The 15,956-nt window shown below is 31.3% G+C and overlaps 1 protein-coding gene across 1 annotated transcript; it reads right to left on the reverse strand.

Moving 5' to 3' along the window:
* Window positions 1-895: 895 nt before the first annotated feature.
* On the reverse strand, window positions 896-2,403 carry LOC139893400 (probable 2-oxoglutarate-dependent dioxygenase AOP1). The gene is made up of 3 exons (XM_071876561.1): window positions 1,986-2,403; window positions 1,417-1,738; window positions 896-1,337 (listed from the first exon to the last, which is right to left on the reverse strand). Exons 1-3 carry the CDS (start codon window positions 2,342-2,344, stop codon window positions 1,089-1,091), a joined length of 930 nt encoding a protein of 309 aa, XP_071732662.1. The 5' UTR covers window positions 2,345-2,403; the 3' UTR covers window positions 896-1,088.
* Between the last annotated feature and the right edge of the window lie 13,553 nt (window positions 2,404-15,956).

A 15,956-nucleotide genomic window follows, 5' to 3' on the forward strand; every position in this document is an offset into this window, starting at 1 on the left:
AAATGAGATCTAATTATTTAGTTTTGATTAAAGATCCATTGATATGCTTGTTATAAGCTTATTTTGATTACACGAGTTGTTCAACTATCTTAGTGCTTTCATTTGTGATACAATTTATGCTTCAACATAATTTGGTGATCTAGACAACTAAATTTGGAGATTTCATGTGATTGAGTCTTTGACTTGGTTGGGTTTCAAAGAGCTTTTAGTCATAAATAGTGGTGTTAACTTTTTCAAGTGATTGTTTGGGTTAAGAATTTTATGTGAGTTTAATTCGTGATCAAGGTCTCAACGATTTTCTCAACATAGTTTAATCTATTTAAGGAAGTCTACGTGAGTTAACTAACTTAATTGATTAAGGTTTCATGAAGATTGATGAATTGGATTGAAACTATATATGTGTTTTTGGATATTAATTGGTGATAATTGTGAAGGGCATTCCAAATCAAAGTGCGGATCATTCAAGTGGACACCGTTTCTCACTCTTGAGTTATCCGTTTAGTTACTTGCTAGTTTAATATTATTTTAATCACAACTCTTATCAAAACCCCCGCTTTTTTCTTACGATAATTATAATTATTAGTTTTCGAAATTCAAATCAATACGCTCTCTGTGGAATGAACTTGTTGAATACGTGCTAATTGCTATGATGATTGGGTCATTGTTTCCCGTCACTTGTGTGTCTATTTGTTAAGTGTTTAATCTAAGTTACTATATAGCATTGACAACACACATCAATATCAATATCCATATTATATCTATGAGAATATAAAATTAAATTCACACATCAATAAGTAATTTATATAGCGAATGAAATACTCTAATACATTATAATAACTAAAATCACACCATATATTATAAATTTCCAGTAGACACACTTTTTTTAAAAAACAACAACAACAATAACAACAATATTACTTGATCTCATCGAGACTAGGTATAGAATGGTAGGTAGACATACATACTCTTATTGGGAAGCGGTATGGTCCGTAGACATACATACTCTTATTTGGAAGCCGTATGGGAAGGTTGGTATACCTAAATAATTTTATTTGAAAGTAAAGACGAAGAGACCGAACATAATAACCTCAAACACCACAAAATTTCTCTAACGCAAATTTTTCATTTTTGTTTTCTTTCGTATAATAAAATTTGATAAACTCCCCGTAAGTGTATGGCTTGAAAAGCAATGGGTGTTCTTCATCCACCATTTCTTCAGGAGTCTTTATAATCTTGTCCAATTTTCCAAACGAAAAGTATCCAATCGAATACCTATCTTCATTTCCACTCATCACCACCTTATGAGTTGTTGCATGTAATCTTCCATTCGTCCAAGCCTATACATTGATTTCATGCACAAGGTAGATTAAGTACTAGTTAAAATGAAATGAAGTTAAGTAAGAGTTGTTTACTTACTCTGAAGGTCTCTCCAACCATAACTACAAAACTATCTTCTGAAAACTTTACTTTGAACCACTTTCCATCTTTTGTTTGCACCTCCAGTCCTTGAACTTCATTTTCATGCAAAATCGTCACCATACTCTTGTCTCTATGACTAAGTAATCCCATATGGGATTCATCTTCGTTGGGTGTTCGATATTTAGTAATTCTAATAAGATTACTGGTTAGTTCCATGTGCTCTTCCATGTATTTCTCCAAATTTAGGCTCTCAAGAACCATCATTTTTACAATCTCCTCCATCTCCTCTAACTTCTTTGAGTAAGATCGTATGGTGTTACTGTTATATTATCAACCGTCATCACACATTTAAAATAGAATGGTAAGTTAATAATATTCCACAAATTGTATGGCCAATATGAAGAATTATGTGTTACAACAAAATGTATCTGTAGGACACTTTTGTTTTAGAACTTATGTGTCATGCTAGTGCCATTCAATTTGGAAAAAAAGAATAAAACTTGCTACTAGCAAATACAAAAACAGATCTCAAACAAATTTATAGAAAAACAATATAGTTGACTTACATAAATTCAGTGTTACCGTGAGGCCACATGAGATTGGCAAAGCTTTCCGGATCATCGATTGCAAGGCTTTCAAAGATTGGAATCTCTTTGGCTTGTCCGAGGTAGCTATTAAAGAGAGTTTCCCTAAAGTTTCTTACCTTTGTTTCAAAAGGAAGATCAAATAGCTCATTTACATATGCGAACATTGACTTTTGAAGTTCAGGTGATATCCCATTAAAAGATGCTTCAAAACAACCCAATTCTTCAAGGGCTTCGAAAACTTGAGTTTTCGTTGAGTTCCAAGTCGGGGTTCCTCTCATTTGTTTGGTTATTTCTGAGAAATTTATGGTTCGAAGTTTAAGGGGTGCTTGAGAGTCCATCTCTTGTTTTTGTATGAGTAATTTAGAAAAAGAGAATGTATAAACGAAAACAGAGAAGACACAGGGTGGGAATATGAGTACATATGCATTGTTTATGAACGTGTATTTATAGGGTTAATTTTATCCCACACACCTTAACATGAATTTTTTTATACAAATATATACATATTGTTTATTCCTATACTTAACCCATAATTCAATTCGGATAATTAGAGAGAGAGATCTCATACCTTAAAAAATTGGTCTTCTTATTCCATTCTTATATTTGAATTTTAAACGGATGGATTTTATATATTCTACTCCGTATTTAGTTTGATGGCTTGAATGATCAACATGTGGTAATAAGGGTGCGTTTGATTAATTTGAATGATCAAGCACCGAATGATTTAAAATCTAAATGATTCGGAGATTTTGAATGAATTTAGTTCTGAATAACAATAACCTGTTTGATAATCATTTGGAATAATTAATATGAATGAATTAAATCAGCTTGTTATCGTTTAACATTAACAAGAAACTTCAATATACTTATTTGATAAGTATTCTGGATACGATTTAAGAAGAATATTACATAAAATTTAGCTCTTAATGGTTAAAAGAGAGTTTCATCTCTGTACGGTTCAGTACTGAATGTAGAACCATTCAGCACCATATGTCATTCAGAGGTCAGAAACAAACGCACTGAATAATTGAATGGTTCAGCATTCAGTGTTGAACCATTTCATTAAGAGGTAAACAAACGCACCCTAAATTTAAGTCAGGTTTAATGATTGAATCAAACTTGTATCTTAACTCCAGAGTTTATTATCACTTAATCAAGTAGAACATACTATAAATAAATATTATAAAGTATAGGTAATAGAGATGCATAATGGAAAATTACATTTTTTTTTATCGGACATGAGTTTTCGACTTGCTTTGTAAGCAGACTAATCTCAAAGTGAAAACCTAATTCGCAAACTATCCTTTATAATTCAGAAATGATATCTATAAAAGCTTTATTGTATTTATAAAAGTATAACTTGCACTTTAAAAGATAAGTTCAATTCCCATAATAATTTAGAAATGAGTTTTTTCTAATATATGACACCCATTAATTAAACTGTATTTAATAGATATGTTACTTATATTTATTTACATATCATAATTTGTAATTAATATATGAATTGTTATAATTCAGTAGGCTTATAACTACCTTTAATGGTTATAAGAACAAAGAGAGAAAAAGAGAGAAGAAGGAGAGAAGAAATATTGATATTGATATTTCAAGAGAAATGGTGCACCTTAAATGGTTACCATACATGTCTATTTATAGTATAAAATATTACTATGCAAGAAATATAATAATAATAAAATTAACATCCAATCTAGATATTTTATAACACAATCTAGATATTTTATAACACTCCCCCTTGGATGACAATTTTATTAGAGAATAACTAGTACTGCCTCGTTAAAAACCTTGCTAAAGAAAACTCATTGGGATAAAACTTTAGCTAAGGGAAAAAGAGTGCAGCATAAAGTTGACTCCCCCTCAAGTAGGCAACGCCTGAGTTGTTACATCTTCTGAACATGCCTCATGCCAATATTATGAACGTGTGTTCTGAAAATAGCAGTTAGCAGTGCTTTGGTATAAAGATCAGCAGAGTTGTTGATTGAACGTATCTCATTTTAATCTGGTTGTCTTTTACGATATCTTGAGTATATGAGAAAAATCTGAGGTTTTCATCTGAAACTGTATCATCTAAATCTTTTATGTACAAGTTTGGCCCTCGTGATTTGTCTACAGTCTCCTTCATGGTTTGTTCAAACCGTTGTTTCAGTTCCTATTCCCTTTCAGTCTTTTTCTGAGCCTTACCAATATACCATTCTTTTCCATCAAACTTATGACCGTTAAGACCGTTTATAGCTTTAGCGCCTCGTCAGCATTTATGTTTTGTTCTGTCATTTTTGATACTCTTCTTTCATTTGTATTATGTAAGCTGTATTATCTTCATAGATAGTTGTTACGCTTTTATAGCGTTCTAGTCCACAAGAATCAATAATGATTTGTATCATTGATCTTAACTAAAATCATTCCCGAGTAGCTTCATGTAATGCAATCACTTCGGCATGATTTGATGATGTTGCAACAAGTGTTTGTTTTGAGAACGTCATGATATTGCGGTGCCTCCATTTAGGAATACATATCCAGTTTGAGATTTAGCTTTATGTAGATCGGATAAATAATCTGCATCTGTATAACCAAACAAATCTTGTTTCGAGTTGTTAGAATAAAATAATTATAAATCAGTAGTTCCCCGAAGGTATCAAACTATTTGTTTGATCCCATTCCAATGTCTTTTGGTAGGGGCTGAGCTGAACCTTGTCAACAAATTAACTGCAAAAGAAATGTCAGATCTTGTATAATCTATAAGATACATAAGAACCTCAATTGCACTAAAATATAGAACTTTCGATCTGTTAAAATTTTCATGATCTTCGCAGGGATGAAATAGATCAGTGTCAATATTGAGTGATCTAACAACAATGAGTTTGTCTTTAAAAAAAATGTTTTAAAATCTTTTCGGTATAAGTTGTTTGATGTACAAGTAAACCATTAGGCATATGCTCAATTTGCAATCCAAGGTAATACTTGGTTTTTTCAAGATCTTTCATTTCAAAATAATTCTTTAGAAGTTGAATGATTTCATAGATCTCTTTATTTGTTCATATGATGTTAAGAACATTGACATAAACAACTACGATCTCATATCCGAACATTGTTTTTATAAAACATACGTGCAAAATAAGTTTATATTTATACCCTTTTTTATTATCAAGTAGTCATTTAATCGGTTATACCACATACGTCCCGTTTGTATAAACCCACTTAGAAATCTTTGTGATTTAATGGAATATATTCCCTTGGGTTTTACATTAGATGCTTATGATACCTTAACCCTTTAGGTATATTCATATATATCACTATTAAGTGATCCATACAGATAAGTAGTAACAACATTCATGAGATGCATTTAATAACTACCAGGTTGATTAAGTATCTAATAAGTAATTGTATCCATTACAGGAGGATAATTTTTCCTCCTAATTCATTTCTGGTCTTTGTGGGAAATATTGAGTTACAAGTCTAGTTTTGCCTTGTAACTTCATTTGCACATTTCTTTTCGGATAAAAATTCATTTGTATCCCATACGTTTCACATCTTTAAAAGTGATAACGATTGATCCGAAAACTTTTCTTTTATCGAGCGATTCTAATTCAGCTCTTATTGCTCCTTTCCATTGAGTTCAATCATGTCCATTTTGTATATTCAATGACAGATTTTAGTTCCAGATCATCATCTTTATTCATGATGTCATTGTAACATTATATGAAAATATCTCATAGAGATTTTAGTTTTATTTCGGTTCCATAATATTGTATAATTTATCGCAATTTTAGTATTTACATTTATCAATATCCTCTGCAGAAGGAATATTGATTTGTGGTTCTTCTTGAACACTTTCTCTTACCTCATTATCAGCTGATTTTCTTTTTCGAGGATTTTTATCTTCGGAACCAATTGATCTTCCACGTTTGATGCGTGGCAAAGACTCAACAGTGACATTATTGCCAGCTTTTGGAATTTCAGTTCGAGCTGGAGCATTTATCGCTGGTATATATGATTTAGTCACTTTTTTATATCTGTAAATGCATAAAGTAATTAATTTGCAAGTTCTTGCATATGCATTATTTTTGAATTTTCGTTTCACATTCTTTTGTGCGAGTTCAATATACCTTAATTGATGTTCACATCATGAAGCATCATTTTATTTTTTATTTTTATTTCTCCCCCTAATCTAGGGAACAATGTTTTATTAAAATGACAATCAGCAAAACGTGCTGTAAAAACATCACCCATCATGGGTTCAATATATCTTATGATTGAAGATGTTTTATATCCAAAATATATTATCATCTTTCTTTGAAGAACCATTTTATTGTGTTGTGGTGATACAATTGGAACATACACTGCACAACCAATGTTTTAAGGTAGAAAATATTTGGCTCTTGGCCAAAATCAAGTATTAAGTGAAAATATTTACGACTTCCACATGGTATAATGCGAATTAATGTCGCAGCATGTAAATTTACATGTCCACATATAAATATTGAGAGATTTGTACTCATTATCAATTGTCTAGTTATTAGCTGTAAGCGTTTATCTATTGATTCAGCTAAACCAATTTTGTGTATGCACATGAGCAACTGGATGTTCAACAACAATCCCTGTAGATATATAATGATCATTAAATGCTTGAGATGTTAACTCACCAGCATTATCAAGTCTCGTCCTTTTAATGGTGTAATCAGAATAATGTGTTCTCAATTTAATAATTTGTGCAAGAAACTTTGCAAATGCCATATTACGGCTTGATGACATACAAATATGAGACCATCCGCTAGATGCGTCTATTAGAACCATAAAATATCAAAATGGTTCACATGATGGATGAATTGGTTCATATATCTTACCTTGAATTCTTTCAAGAAACATTTGTGATTCTTTTTCACAATATACTTTTCATTAATCACCATATGTGCTTTCCATTAATCACCATATGTGTTTTTTTTTTTTTTTTATAAATCACCATATGTGTTTTTTTTTTTATCATATATCCTTTTCACCATATACGCTTTTAATCATATGCGCTGTGTTTTTCACCATATGCGCTTTTAATCATATGCGATTTTCATCATATGCGTTGTGCTTTTCATCATATTCGCTTTTTATCATATGCGCTTATCATATGCGATGCGCTTTTTATCATATGCGCTTTTTTATGTGAATAGTAAATTAATTAATTTTGTTTTACTATTTATATGAATTAATTTAGATTTACTATTTTGTTAATTGAGTAATATATATATACATCATATACTTGTGACTCCGAAGGCTCAAATGAATTTGACCATATAGTTATACGTTGTACCTTGCACATTAATTTTCAGTAGAAGCTTTAGATGCATATTATTTTCAGTAGAAGCTTTAGATGCACTTTTTTTTTTAATCACCAAATACCACAAACACTTTGTTTGCGTTTGTTCATAGTCATCAATGAAAACCATTTTCTTTAATTTTATTTTATACAATAAAATTAACGCATCATTATTCTTTTCAAAAACAATAATCTATTGTTATTGTTCACTTGTGCCATGTTTAACAACAAAAGTCAACAACCTCTGTCTTGTTTGTTGTGGCAACCAAAAACAACCTTTGCTTTTGTTACCGAGAATCCAAGACCAAAAAACAATTAATTTTTAATTAATCTTTTATCAAAACCATAAATGATTTTATTGATCTACGTTGATATGGCCATAAAGAATTGACGGCTGACCTACTTTTGTAAGTGTATTTCGGCTATCATCCCGAAAACGCACAACGACCTTTTTTTTTTTTGAACTATTTGTTTCATATCTAGCTTAGGCAATTATTGTGAACATTTGGTCCCTATAAGAGCATTTATTTTTTAGACTTTTAGTTGATTTGTACTTGTCACAATTAGGGATAGCACCCGCGGGTCGTGGATGTGGATCCATTGGATCCATCACCCGTACCCGCGGATTTTTTTTAAGAGACATCCAATTGAACCCTTGTTCGTTGAAACAATTTGACTATATTTTTACTCCCCATTATTAAACGGGCCATTTTGATGCACACTCTTAAAAAAATAATTTGTTTTTTAAGTTTTATTATTCAACCTCCTTTTTTCAACGGTCACGTTTTTAACAAAACATTTGACAAGTTTGGAAAAAAGTTTTTTATTGATTATCATCAAAAGTTTTCTATTGTCACTCTACTGGATGGAATTACGGCATACAACCAAAATTGCAACCCAACACTACATAAGAACAAAAAGGTTGTTTTTAATTAACATATGTATATGTGTTAAACTCGGAATAATATTAACTTATTTTAGAAAATTAACATAAGACATGTTGAAACATTTTTGTCACATTTAGCTCATCAAGTCTAATACTTATCATTGATAGATTTTATCACGTCTAGGAGATGTTTACTTTTTTCTTGTATTAAGTCCTACTTTCATTTACCTTTGTTTGGAAAAAAAAAAAATTTTACTTTGCTTTCCCCCTTTCTGTAAAACTCATTTAAACACTTTCTTTGTTTTTTTTTTTAAAAAAAAAACTTCCTTTTTTTTACGATACCCGTAAATTATAAATATATAAAAAAAAACTTTTTGTTTAAATTTTTTTTCTAGTTTTTAAAAGGCCACTTGACCAATTTTTTAATTCTTTCACAACACCTGATATCGTGATCGTGACCTTTCACCAAAGCAAGAGATATTCTTGATAAACTAAACACGGACTCGTGTTTGAAATTGTCGGCCACAAAAAAATTCATTTGATAAAAGTATATATTTTTTTTTAGTTATAGAAGGAGACCACTTCATTTTTGACAAAAAACTATTCCATTTTACCATCCCCTTTTTTTCTTACTTTAACTTTTAAGATATACTTTTAATAAAAATACAAACTACTTTTTGTATTTTAACTTTTAAGATTTACTTTTAATAAAAGTACAAACTACTTTTTCTTATTTTAACTTTTAAGATTTACTTTTAATAAAAATACAAACTATTTTTTTATTTTAACTTTTAAAATTATAAATTTAAGAATAAACATTAGTATGCATGAAATAAATAATGATTAATTGCATAAGTAATCATAAATGTTAGATAACATATAAAGACCCCGTCGTATTCGTATTGATCGGAATTAATCTCGACCCATGGTACCGTGTTGTCAAATGACGTGTTGCGTACATAAAGTACTGTGTTGTCAAATGACGTGTTGCGTACAATCATGAGGTCTTATTAACATAAATATAAATGTTAGTGCAGTTAATAAGAGTTAGATTACAGAAAATATAATTCAGGTGGTATAACCGACCATATATAACTTAAATAACATAAATATAAATGTTAGTGAAGTTAGTAAAAGTTAGATTACAGAAATATAATTCAGGTGGTATAACCGACCATATATAACTTAAATAACATAAATATAAATGTTAGTGAAGTTAGTAAAAGTTAGATTACAGAAATATAATTCAGGTGGTATAACCGACCATATATAACTTAAATAACATAAATATAAATGTTAGTAGTCCAAAATTTGATATATTCGAGTCTGAAAATTATTAATAATTTCATACCTTGATTAGTGATTCGTGATCGTTTCAGATATCTTTTAATTACACTAAGCTTTTCGTGCTGATAACGTGTTATAATTCAGTAGGCTTATAACTACCTTTAATGGTTATAAGAACAAAGAGAGAAAAAGAGAGAAGAAGGAGAGAAGAAATATTGATATTGATATTTCAAGAGAAATGATGCACCTTAAATGGTTACCATACATGTCTATTTATAGTATAAAATATTACTATGCAAGAAATATAATAATAATAAAATTAACATCCAATCTAGATATTTTATAACACAATCTAGATATTTTATAACATGAATTAATTATATTGAAATATTGGTATTTAACTTTTTGGACTTAATTATTAAATTAATTATTAAATCCTCATACTAAATACCGTCCCCTTCTTGGTCGTATCCTCAAAACAAAAACGACAACAGTGACTGTGATACCGTGCCCTTCTTGTTCATATCCTCAATACAAAAATGACAACAGTAACGGTCCCTTTTTACACTCGAATTTTCATTTATCCCCCCTCAGCTATAAACAGCTTACAAAAAATACCCCAAGCTCCAGGGGTGTAAACTGTCATTTTCCTAAATTAAAATACAAACTCCACCCATGGACTTCGACAGCCCGTATCTTCCTCCTCGACCCGAATTAAATTTCACCGACCATACCGTTAAACCCGAAATAATTCTACGAACAAAACGAAACTAAGTGTGTTCAAAACGGACACTTTTTAAAAAATGTTAAACACAACGCCAGCCCGTATCTTCCCGCTCGTCGCGAGATAAATTTTTCCGACAGCAGCGTCATTCTCAAAATAATTTTATGAACAAAACGAAAAAAGTTCGTTCGAAACGGATACTTTTTAAAAAATGTTAAACACAACGACAACCCGTATCTTCCTGCTCGCCGTGAGTTAAATTTTTTCGACAGCACCGTTAGACTTGAAATACTTTTATCAACAAAACGTAACTAACTACGTTCAAACCGGACCAAAAGCCCCAGCCTCATCGCGCGGGCTGGACCCGGACTAGTTAATACATATCTTGTTAGAGTATACGTTAGTAAACCCTTTATAAAATTATTATTTAAACGTCGTCCATTGAACCAAATAATGATTCAAGAAAATATTATATACAAATTGCGAAGTCTTACATTAAAGTTAAAAGAGGAAAAAGGAAGGTTCAAAAGATTAACTATACTGTTATAATTCAGTAGGCTTATAACTACCTTTAGTGGTTTGATTCTTGATGTTATAATTCAGTAAGCTTATAACTACCTTTAGTGGTTTGATTCTTGATGTTATAATTCAGTAGGCTTATAACTACCTTTAGTGATTTGATTCTTGATTAAGAATACTAATAATGAAGTGTAAGAACAAAGATGATAATGGAGAGAAAGAAAGAAACACTTTGTAAGTGTGAGAAATGGTGCAAGTTTAATGCTTGCATTCATGGCTATTTATAGCAAAAATATCACAAGTTTAGGTAATACAATAATATTACTTTTGTGTATCAATAATTGACTATCCATTTATATATATATATTTATATATTATAACACTGCCCCTTGGATAGCAATTTTGTTTGTTGAAGATCAACTGTAAGTTACTGCCTCGTTAAAAACCTTGCTAAAGAAAACCCAGTGGGAAAAACTTTAGCTAAGGGAAAAAGAGTGCAGCATGGAGTTGACTCCCCCTCAAGTAGACATCGCTTCGGTTGTTACATCTTTTGAACATGTCTCATGCCAATGCTATGAACGTGTGTTCTGAAAATAGCAGTTGGAAGTGCTTTCGTGAAAAGATCAGCAGAGTTTTTACTGGATTGAACATATCTCATTTCAATCTCGTTGTCCTTAATGAGATTTTGAGTGTATGAGAAGAATCTAGGAGGTATGTGTTTGGTTCGGTCACTTTTGATATACCCTTCTTTCATCTGTGCTATGCAAGCTGCATTATCTTCATAGATAATTGTTGGACTTTTATCGCGTTCTAGTCCACAAGAATCAGTAATGATTTGTGTCATTGATCTCAACCAAAAACATTCCCGAGTAGCTTCATGTAATGCAATCACTTCGGCATGATTTGATGATGTAGCAACAAGTGTTTGTTTTTGAGAACGCCATGATATTGCAGTACCTCCATTTAGGAATACATATCCAGTTTGAGATTTAGCTTTATGTGGATCAGATAAATAACCTGCATCAGCATAACCAACCAAATCTTGTTTTGATTCGTTAGAATAAAATAATCCTAAATCAGTAGTTCCTCGAAGGTATCGAAATATGTGTTTGATCCCATTCCAGTGTCTTTTGGTAGGAGCAGAGCTGAACCTTGCCAACAAATTAACTGTAAAAGAAATGTCAGGTCTTGTACAATTTGTAAGATACATAAGAGCTCCAATTGCACTAAGATATGGTACTTCTGGTCCAAAAATATCATCATGATCTTCACATGGACGAAATGGATCAGTTTCAACATTGAGTGATCTAACAACCATAGGAGTACTTAATGATTTTGCCTTGTCTATATTGAAACGTTTCAAAATCTTTTCAATATATGTTGTTTGATGTACAAGTAAACCATTAGGCATATGCTCAATTTGTAAACCAAGGCAATACTTGGTTTTTCCGAGATCTTTCATTTCAAATTCTTTCTTTAGAAGTTGAATGGCTTCATAGATCTCTTTATTTGTACCTATGATGTTAAGATCATCAACATAAACAGCTATGATCACATATCCGGATGTTGTTTTCTTAATGAAAACACAAGGGCAAGTAAGGTTATTTGTATACCCTTTGCTTATCAAGTAATCACTTAATCGGTTATACCACATACGTCCCGATTGTTTTAACCCATATAAAGATCTTTGTAATTTAATCGAATACATTTCTTTGGGTTTTGTATTTGATGCTTCTGGTACCTTAAATCCTTCAGGTATCTTCATATATATATCACTATGATGCGGTAGCGGAGTGGTATAAAATACTATTAAATTTTACAAGGAAATACTATTAAATACGATACATTTTTACACAAGTTATTTATTTATTTATCGAGTGGGATATACTTAAACCTTGCTACAACACTTATAGGCAGTGTACCTAATCGTATTATAGTATAGTTTTTAGTAAGTCCGGTTCGTTCCACAGGGAGCTCGTGAAGTTTAACGCTAAATTTTTTACACACAATATTTGTAAAAATACAAAAATATATATGTACTAGTAGTATTATTATTATAAAAGGGGTTTTTACCGTTTAATGACCGGTTTGTCGATTTTAAAACTTTAGTCGCAGTTAAAACCAAATGTAAAATAATAACTAAATACAAGACTTAATTTTAAGCGTAAAGTAAATAACGATAATGAAATTGCGAATAATAAAAGTGCGATAAAATAAACTTGCGATAATTAAAAAGTACGATAATTAAAAGTGAAATTAAATACAATAACAATAAATAAAAATGCGATAATTAGAAGTGCAATTAAATATAAAATAAAGGAAATTAAATATGAAATAAAAGAATTATGCTTATTTAAACTTCCGTAATCATGATGTTTGACGTGTTGATTTTAGTTTTATGCCCATGGGTTAATTGTCCTTTGTCCTGGATTATTTAATATGTCCGTCTGGTTTTTGTCCATAACAGTCCATCAGTCATAAATATAAAGTGCGAGTGTCCTCGTCAAATTATTCTTATACCCGAAGTTAAATATTCCAACTAATTGGGGATTCGAATTGTAACAAGGTTTTAATACTTTGTTTAATGAATACACCAGGTTATCGACTGCGTGTAAACCAAGGTTTTACTACTTTGTTAACAATTACACCAATTACCCTTGAATGTAATTTTACCCCTGTTTTAATTATTCTAGTGGCTATTAATCCATTCCCGTGTCCGGTTAAATGAACGATTATTCGTACATATAAATACCCCGCCCATCGTGTCCGATCGAGTGTATATGGTAATTTATAAGGACGCCCAATTGTAAATCTTTATATTAACATTAACAAACTATCATTTAGTTTAACAAATATAAAGCCCATTAATAGCCCATAGTCTAATTTTCACAAGTGTCGTTCTTTTGTCCAAACCTCAATTATGGTACAAAGCCCAATTACCCAATTTTAGTAATTAGCCCAACATCATGATTACTTCGGATTAAATAAGCATAATAATAACTTAGCTACGAGACATTAATGTAAAAAGGTTGAACATAACTTACAATGATTAAAAATAGCGTAGCGTTACACGGACAGAATTTCGACTTACACAATCAAAATATTCTCTATCATAATCTTATTATTATTATAATTTAAAATTAAAATTAAAATTATTATTATAATATTTATATTTATATTACGATAGAGAGTATAGATAGATTTAGGATTGAAAAGAAAAGGTGTATCCTATATCGATAATACACTGCCTTTTATAGGCGAATTCTGAAATTGAATTTTCATTTACGACCCCTGAACTATGCTCAATTAATAACTTTTTATTATTTAATATTATTCTTATTATGAATTATTTAAATATTATATTTTATTCTTGTGCATAGTTGACTCGTAATTTTTACACCGTTGCGTCGAGCGTTGAGAGTTGACTCATGTCCTGGTTCCGGATTTTCGAACGTCCTTTCGTACAATTTTATATCGTGTACTTTGCGTTTTGTAACTTGTACTCTTGTCATTTTTAGACGTTCTTCATCAATAATTTGAACCTTTTTAATTTAATCTTGTACTTTTTAGCTTTTTGGACCTTTCTGTCTTCAATTCGTCGTTTTCGCCTTTTGTCTTCGCACTTATTTAATATAAACGAATATTACTTGAAAATTGAACAATTGCAACTAAAATCTTGTCTTTCTTGGGGGATAATGCAATGAAATATGTGTTCATTTTTAGCCTTATCAATATTCCCACACTTAAGCGTTGCTTGTCCTCAAGCAATATAGTCTTGAAAAACACTTGAATCACTTCTTTATTCTTCACACTTTGTACATCAGTGACTTCAATACGGCGGCATAAACAATGGTAGTAACGATGTGGTTAAAGGTGGGTGTGTCTTTTATAGTTGCCTCGGGTTTAGGTCAACGACACTGGCAATCAAATAGCCGATTTACTTTCGGTTTCCAAAGCAAAGTGCACATTTGAAAGGCGGTTTACAGTCTCACATGACTATAAAAATTTAGATCATTTAAGAAAATTGGATCTTTATGAAAACATTTGATCTTTTGAAAATTCAAGCTAGATTTTACCCTAGACAAGTTTTCTGATTTGATCCATCATTGGTGTTGCAAAATATATTTGTGGATCAATATTTTGGCTAAAACTTTTAGGTTCGTGTAATCCACTGCTATCCCAGTATCGGAAAGCACACATCCAGTTTACTTGTTCCGTATATTACCTTTCGGTAAACTACCGTCCGGTTGTAAAGGAAAGCGGTGAATAAGAAACTGTTAAGGCAATGTCCCGTGACATGCAGATGATTATGGTCTTATTAACGTGTCGGATGCTAGTACTATCCTTGGTAGGAGCAATAGTAAAGATCATCCTATAATTTTTCGGTCTGGCACAAGGTCCTGTCTCCGACCATGCTATGCAACCACCGTTCTTACGGTTGACACCCGATTTGGTTCAGGTGACCTAATGAATTCCAGGTGAATTCCTAGGATTTTACGTTCAATGGTAATGAACGCATTGAAAATGGGTTTTCAGAAAACAAATCGGTTTATAATTTTTGATCAAAATATTTTCTCGTTCAAGCTCGAGTTTAGATATCATTGAATTCCATGAGTTTGAATTCTCAATCTTTAAGGTCAATCTCAAGGATTGAGTAATATCAGTCTTAAAAGCTGGTTTTTAATCTTTAAGGAGATTATCCTTTCTGGGGATCTGATTCATTAGTCTTATCAAGCTAATTTGCACGGTGCCCCCCCATTGTACGAGATAAATTCTTCTCGTGGTTAGGATAAATCTGACCACCTGGCGACCCTGTTTGATGCTGAGGTCCGTAGATTTCCAACCGATTTTAGTGATGACTTTTCTAGATTTTTCGTCAACCTACAGCTGGTCTGGACGACAACTTCTTGACCTAAATCAAGAAGCGCGTGTCTTTTTCGGAAGACTTTACTTCCTTTTAAATGATGGAATTGATTCATCGTGTAGATCCATCTCTTCTTTTCTTTCCTCGGGTAAAACAGTTGATTATCGTCCAAAGCAAAAGTATTTTCAATTGGTTGCACAAAAATATGTGATATATGTTTTGAATAACTTGGTAAAAATTTCTCACACTTGGCTTTTATTTTCCTTTTTATCGTCCTCTATTCCATTTTAAATGAATTTCAACATTTTGGTTGTTTCTCAATTTATGTCCTTTCCGAGGTAACGATAATT

The sequence above is a fragment of the Rutidosis leptorrhynchoides genome, chromosome 2, assembly GCF_046630445.1.
Source record: "Rutidosis leptorrhynchoides isolate AG116_Rl617_1_P2 chromosome 2, CSIRO_AGI_Rlap_v1, whole genome shotgun sequence".
Taxonomy (NCBI): Eukaryota; Viridiplantae; Streptophyta; class Magnoliopsida; order Asterales; family Asteraceae; genus Rutidosis; species Rutidosis leptorrhynchoides.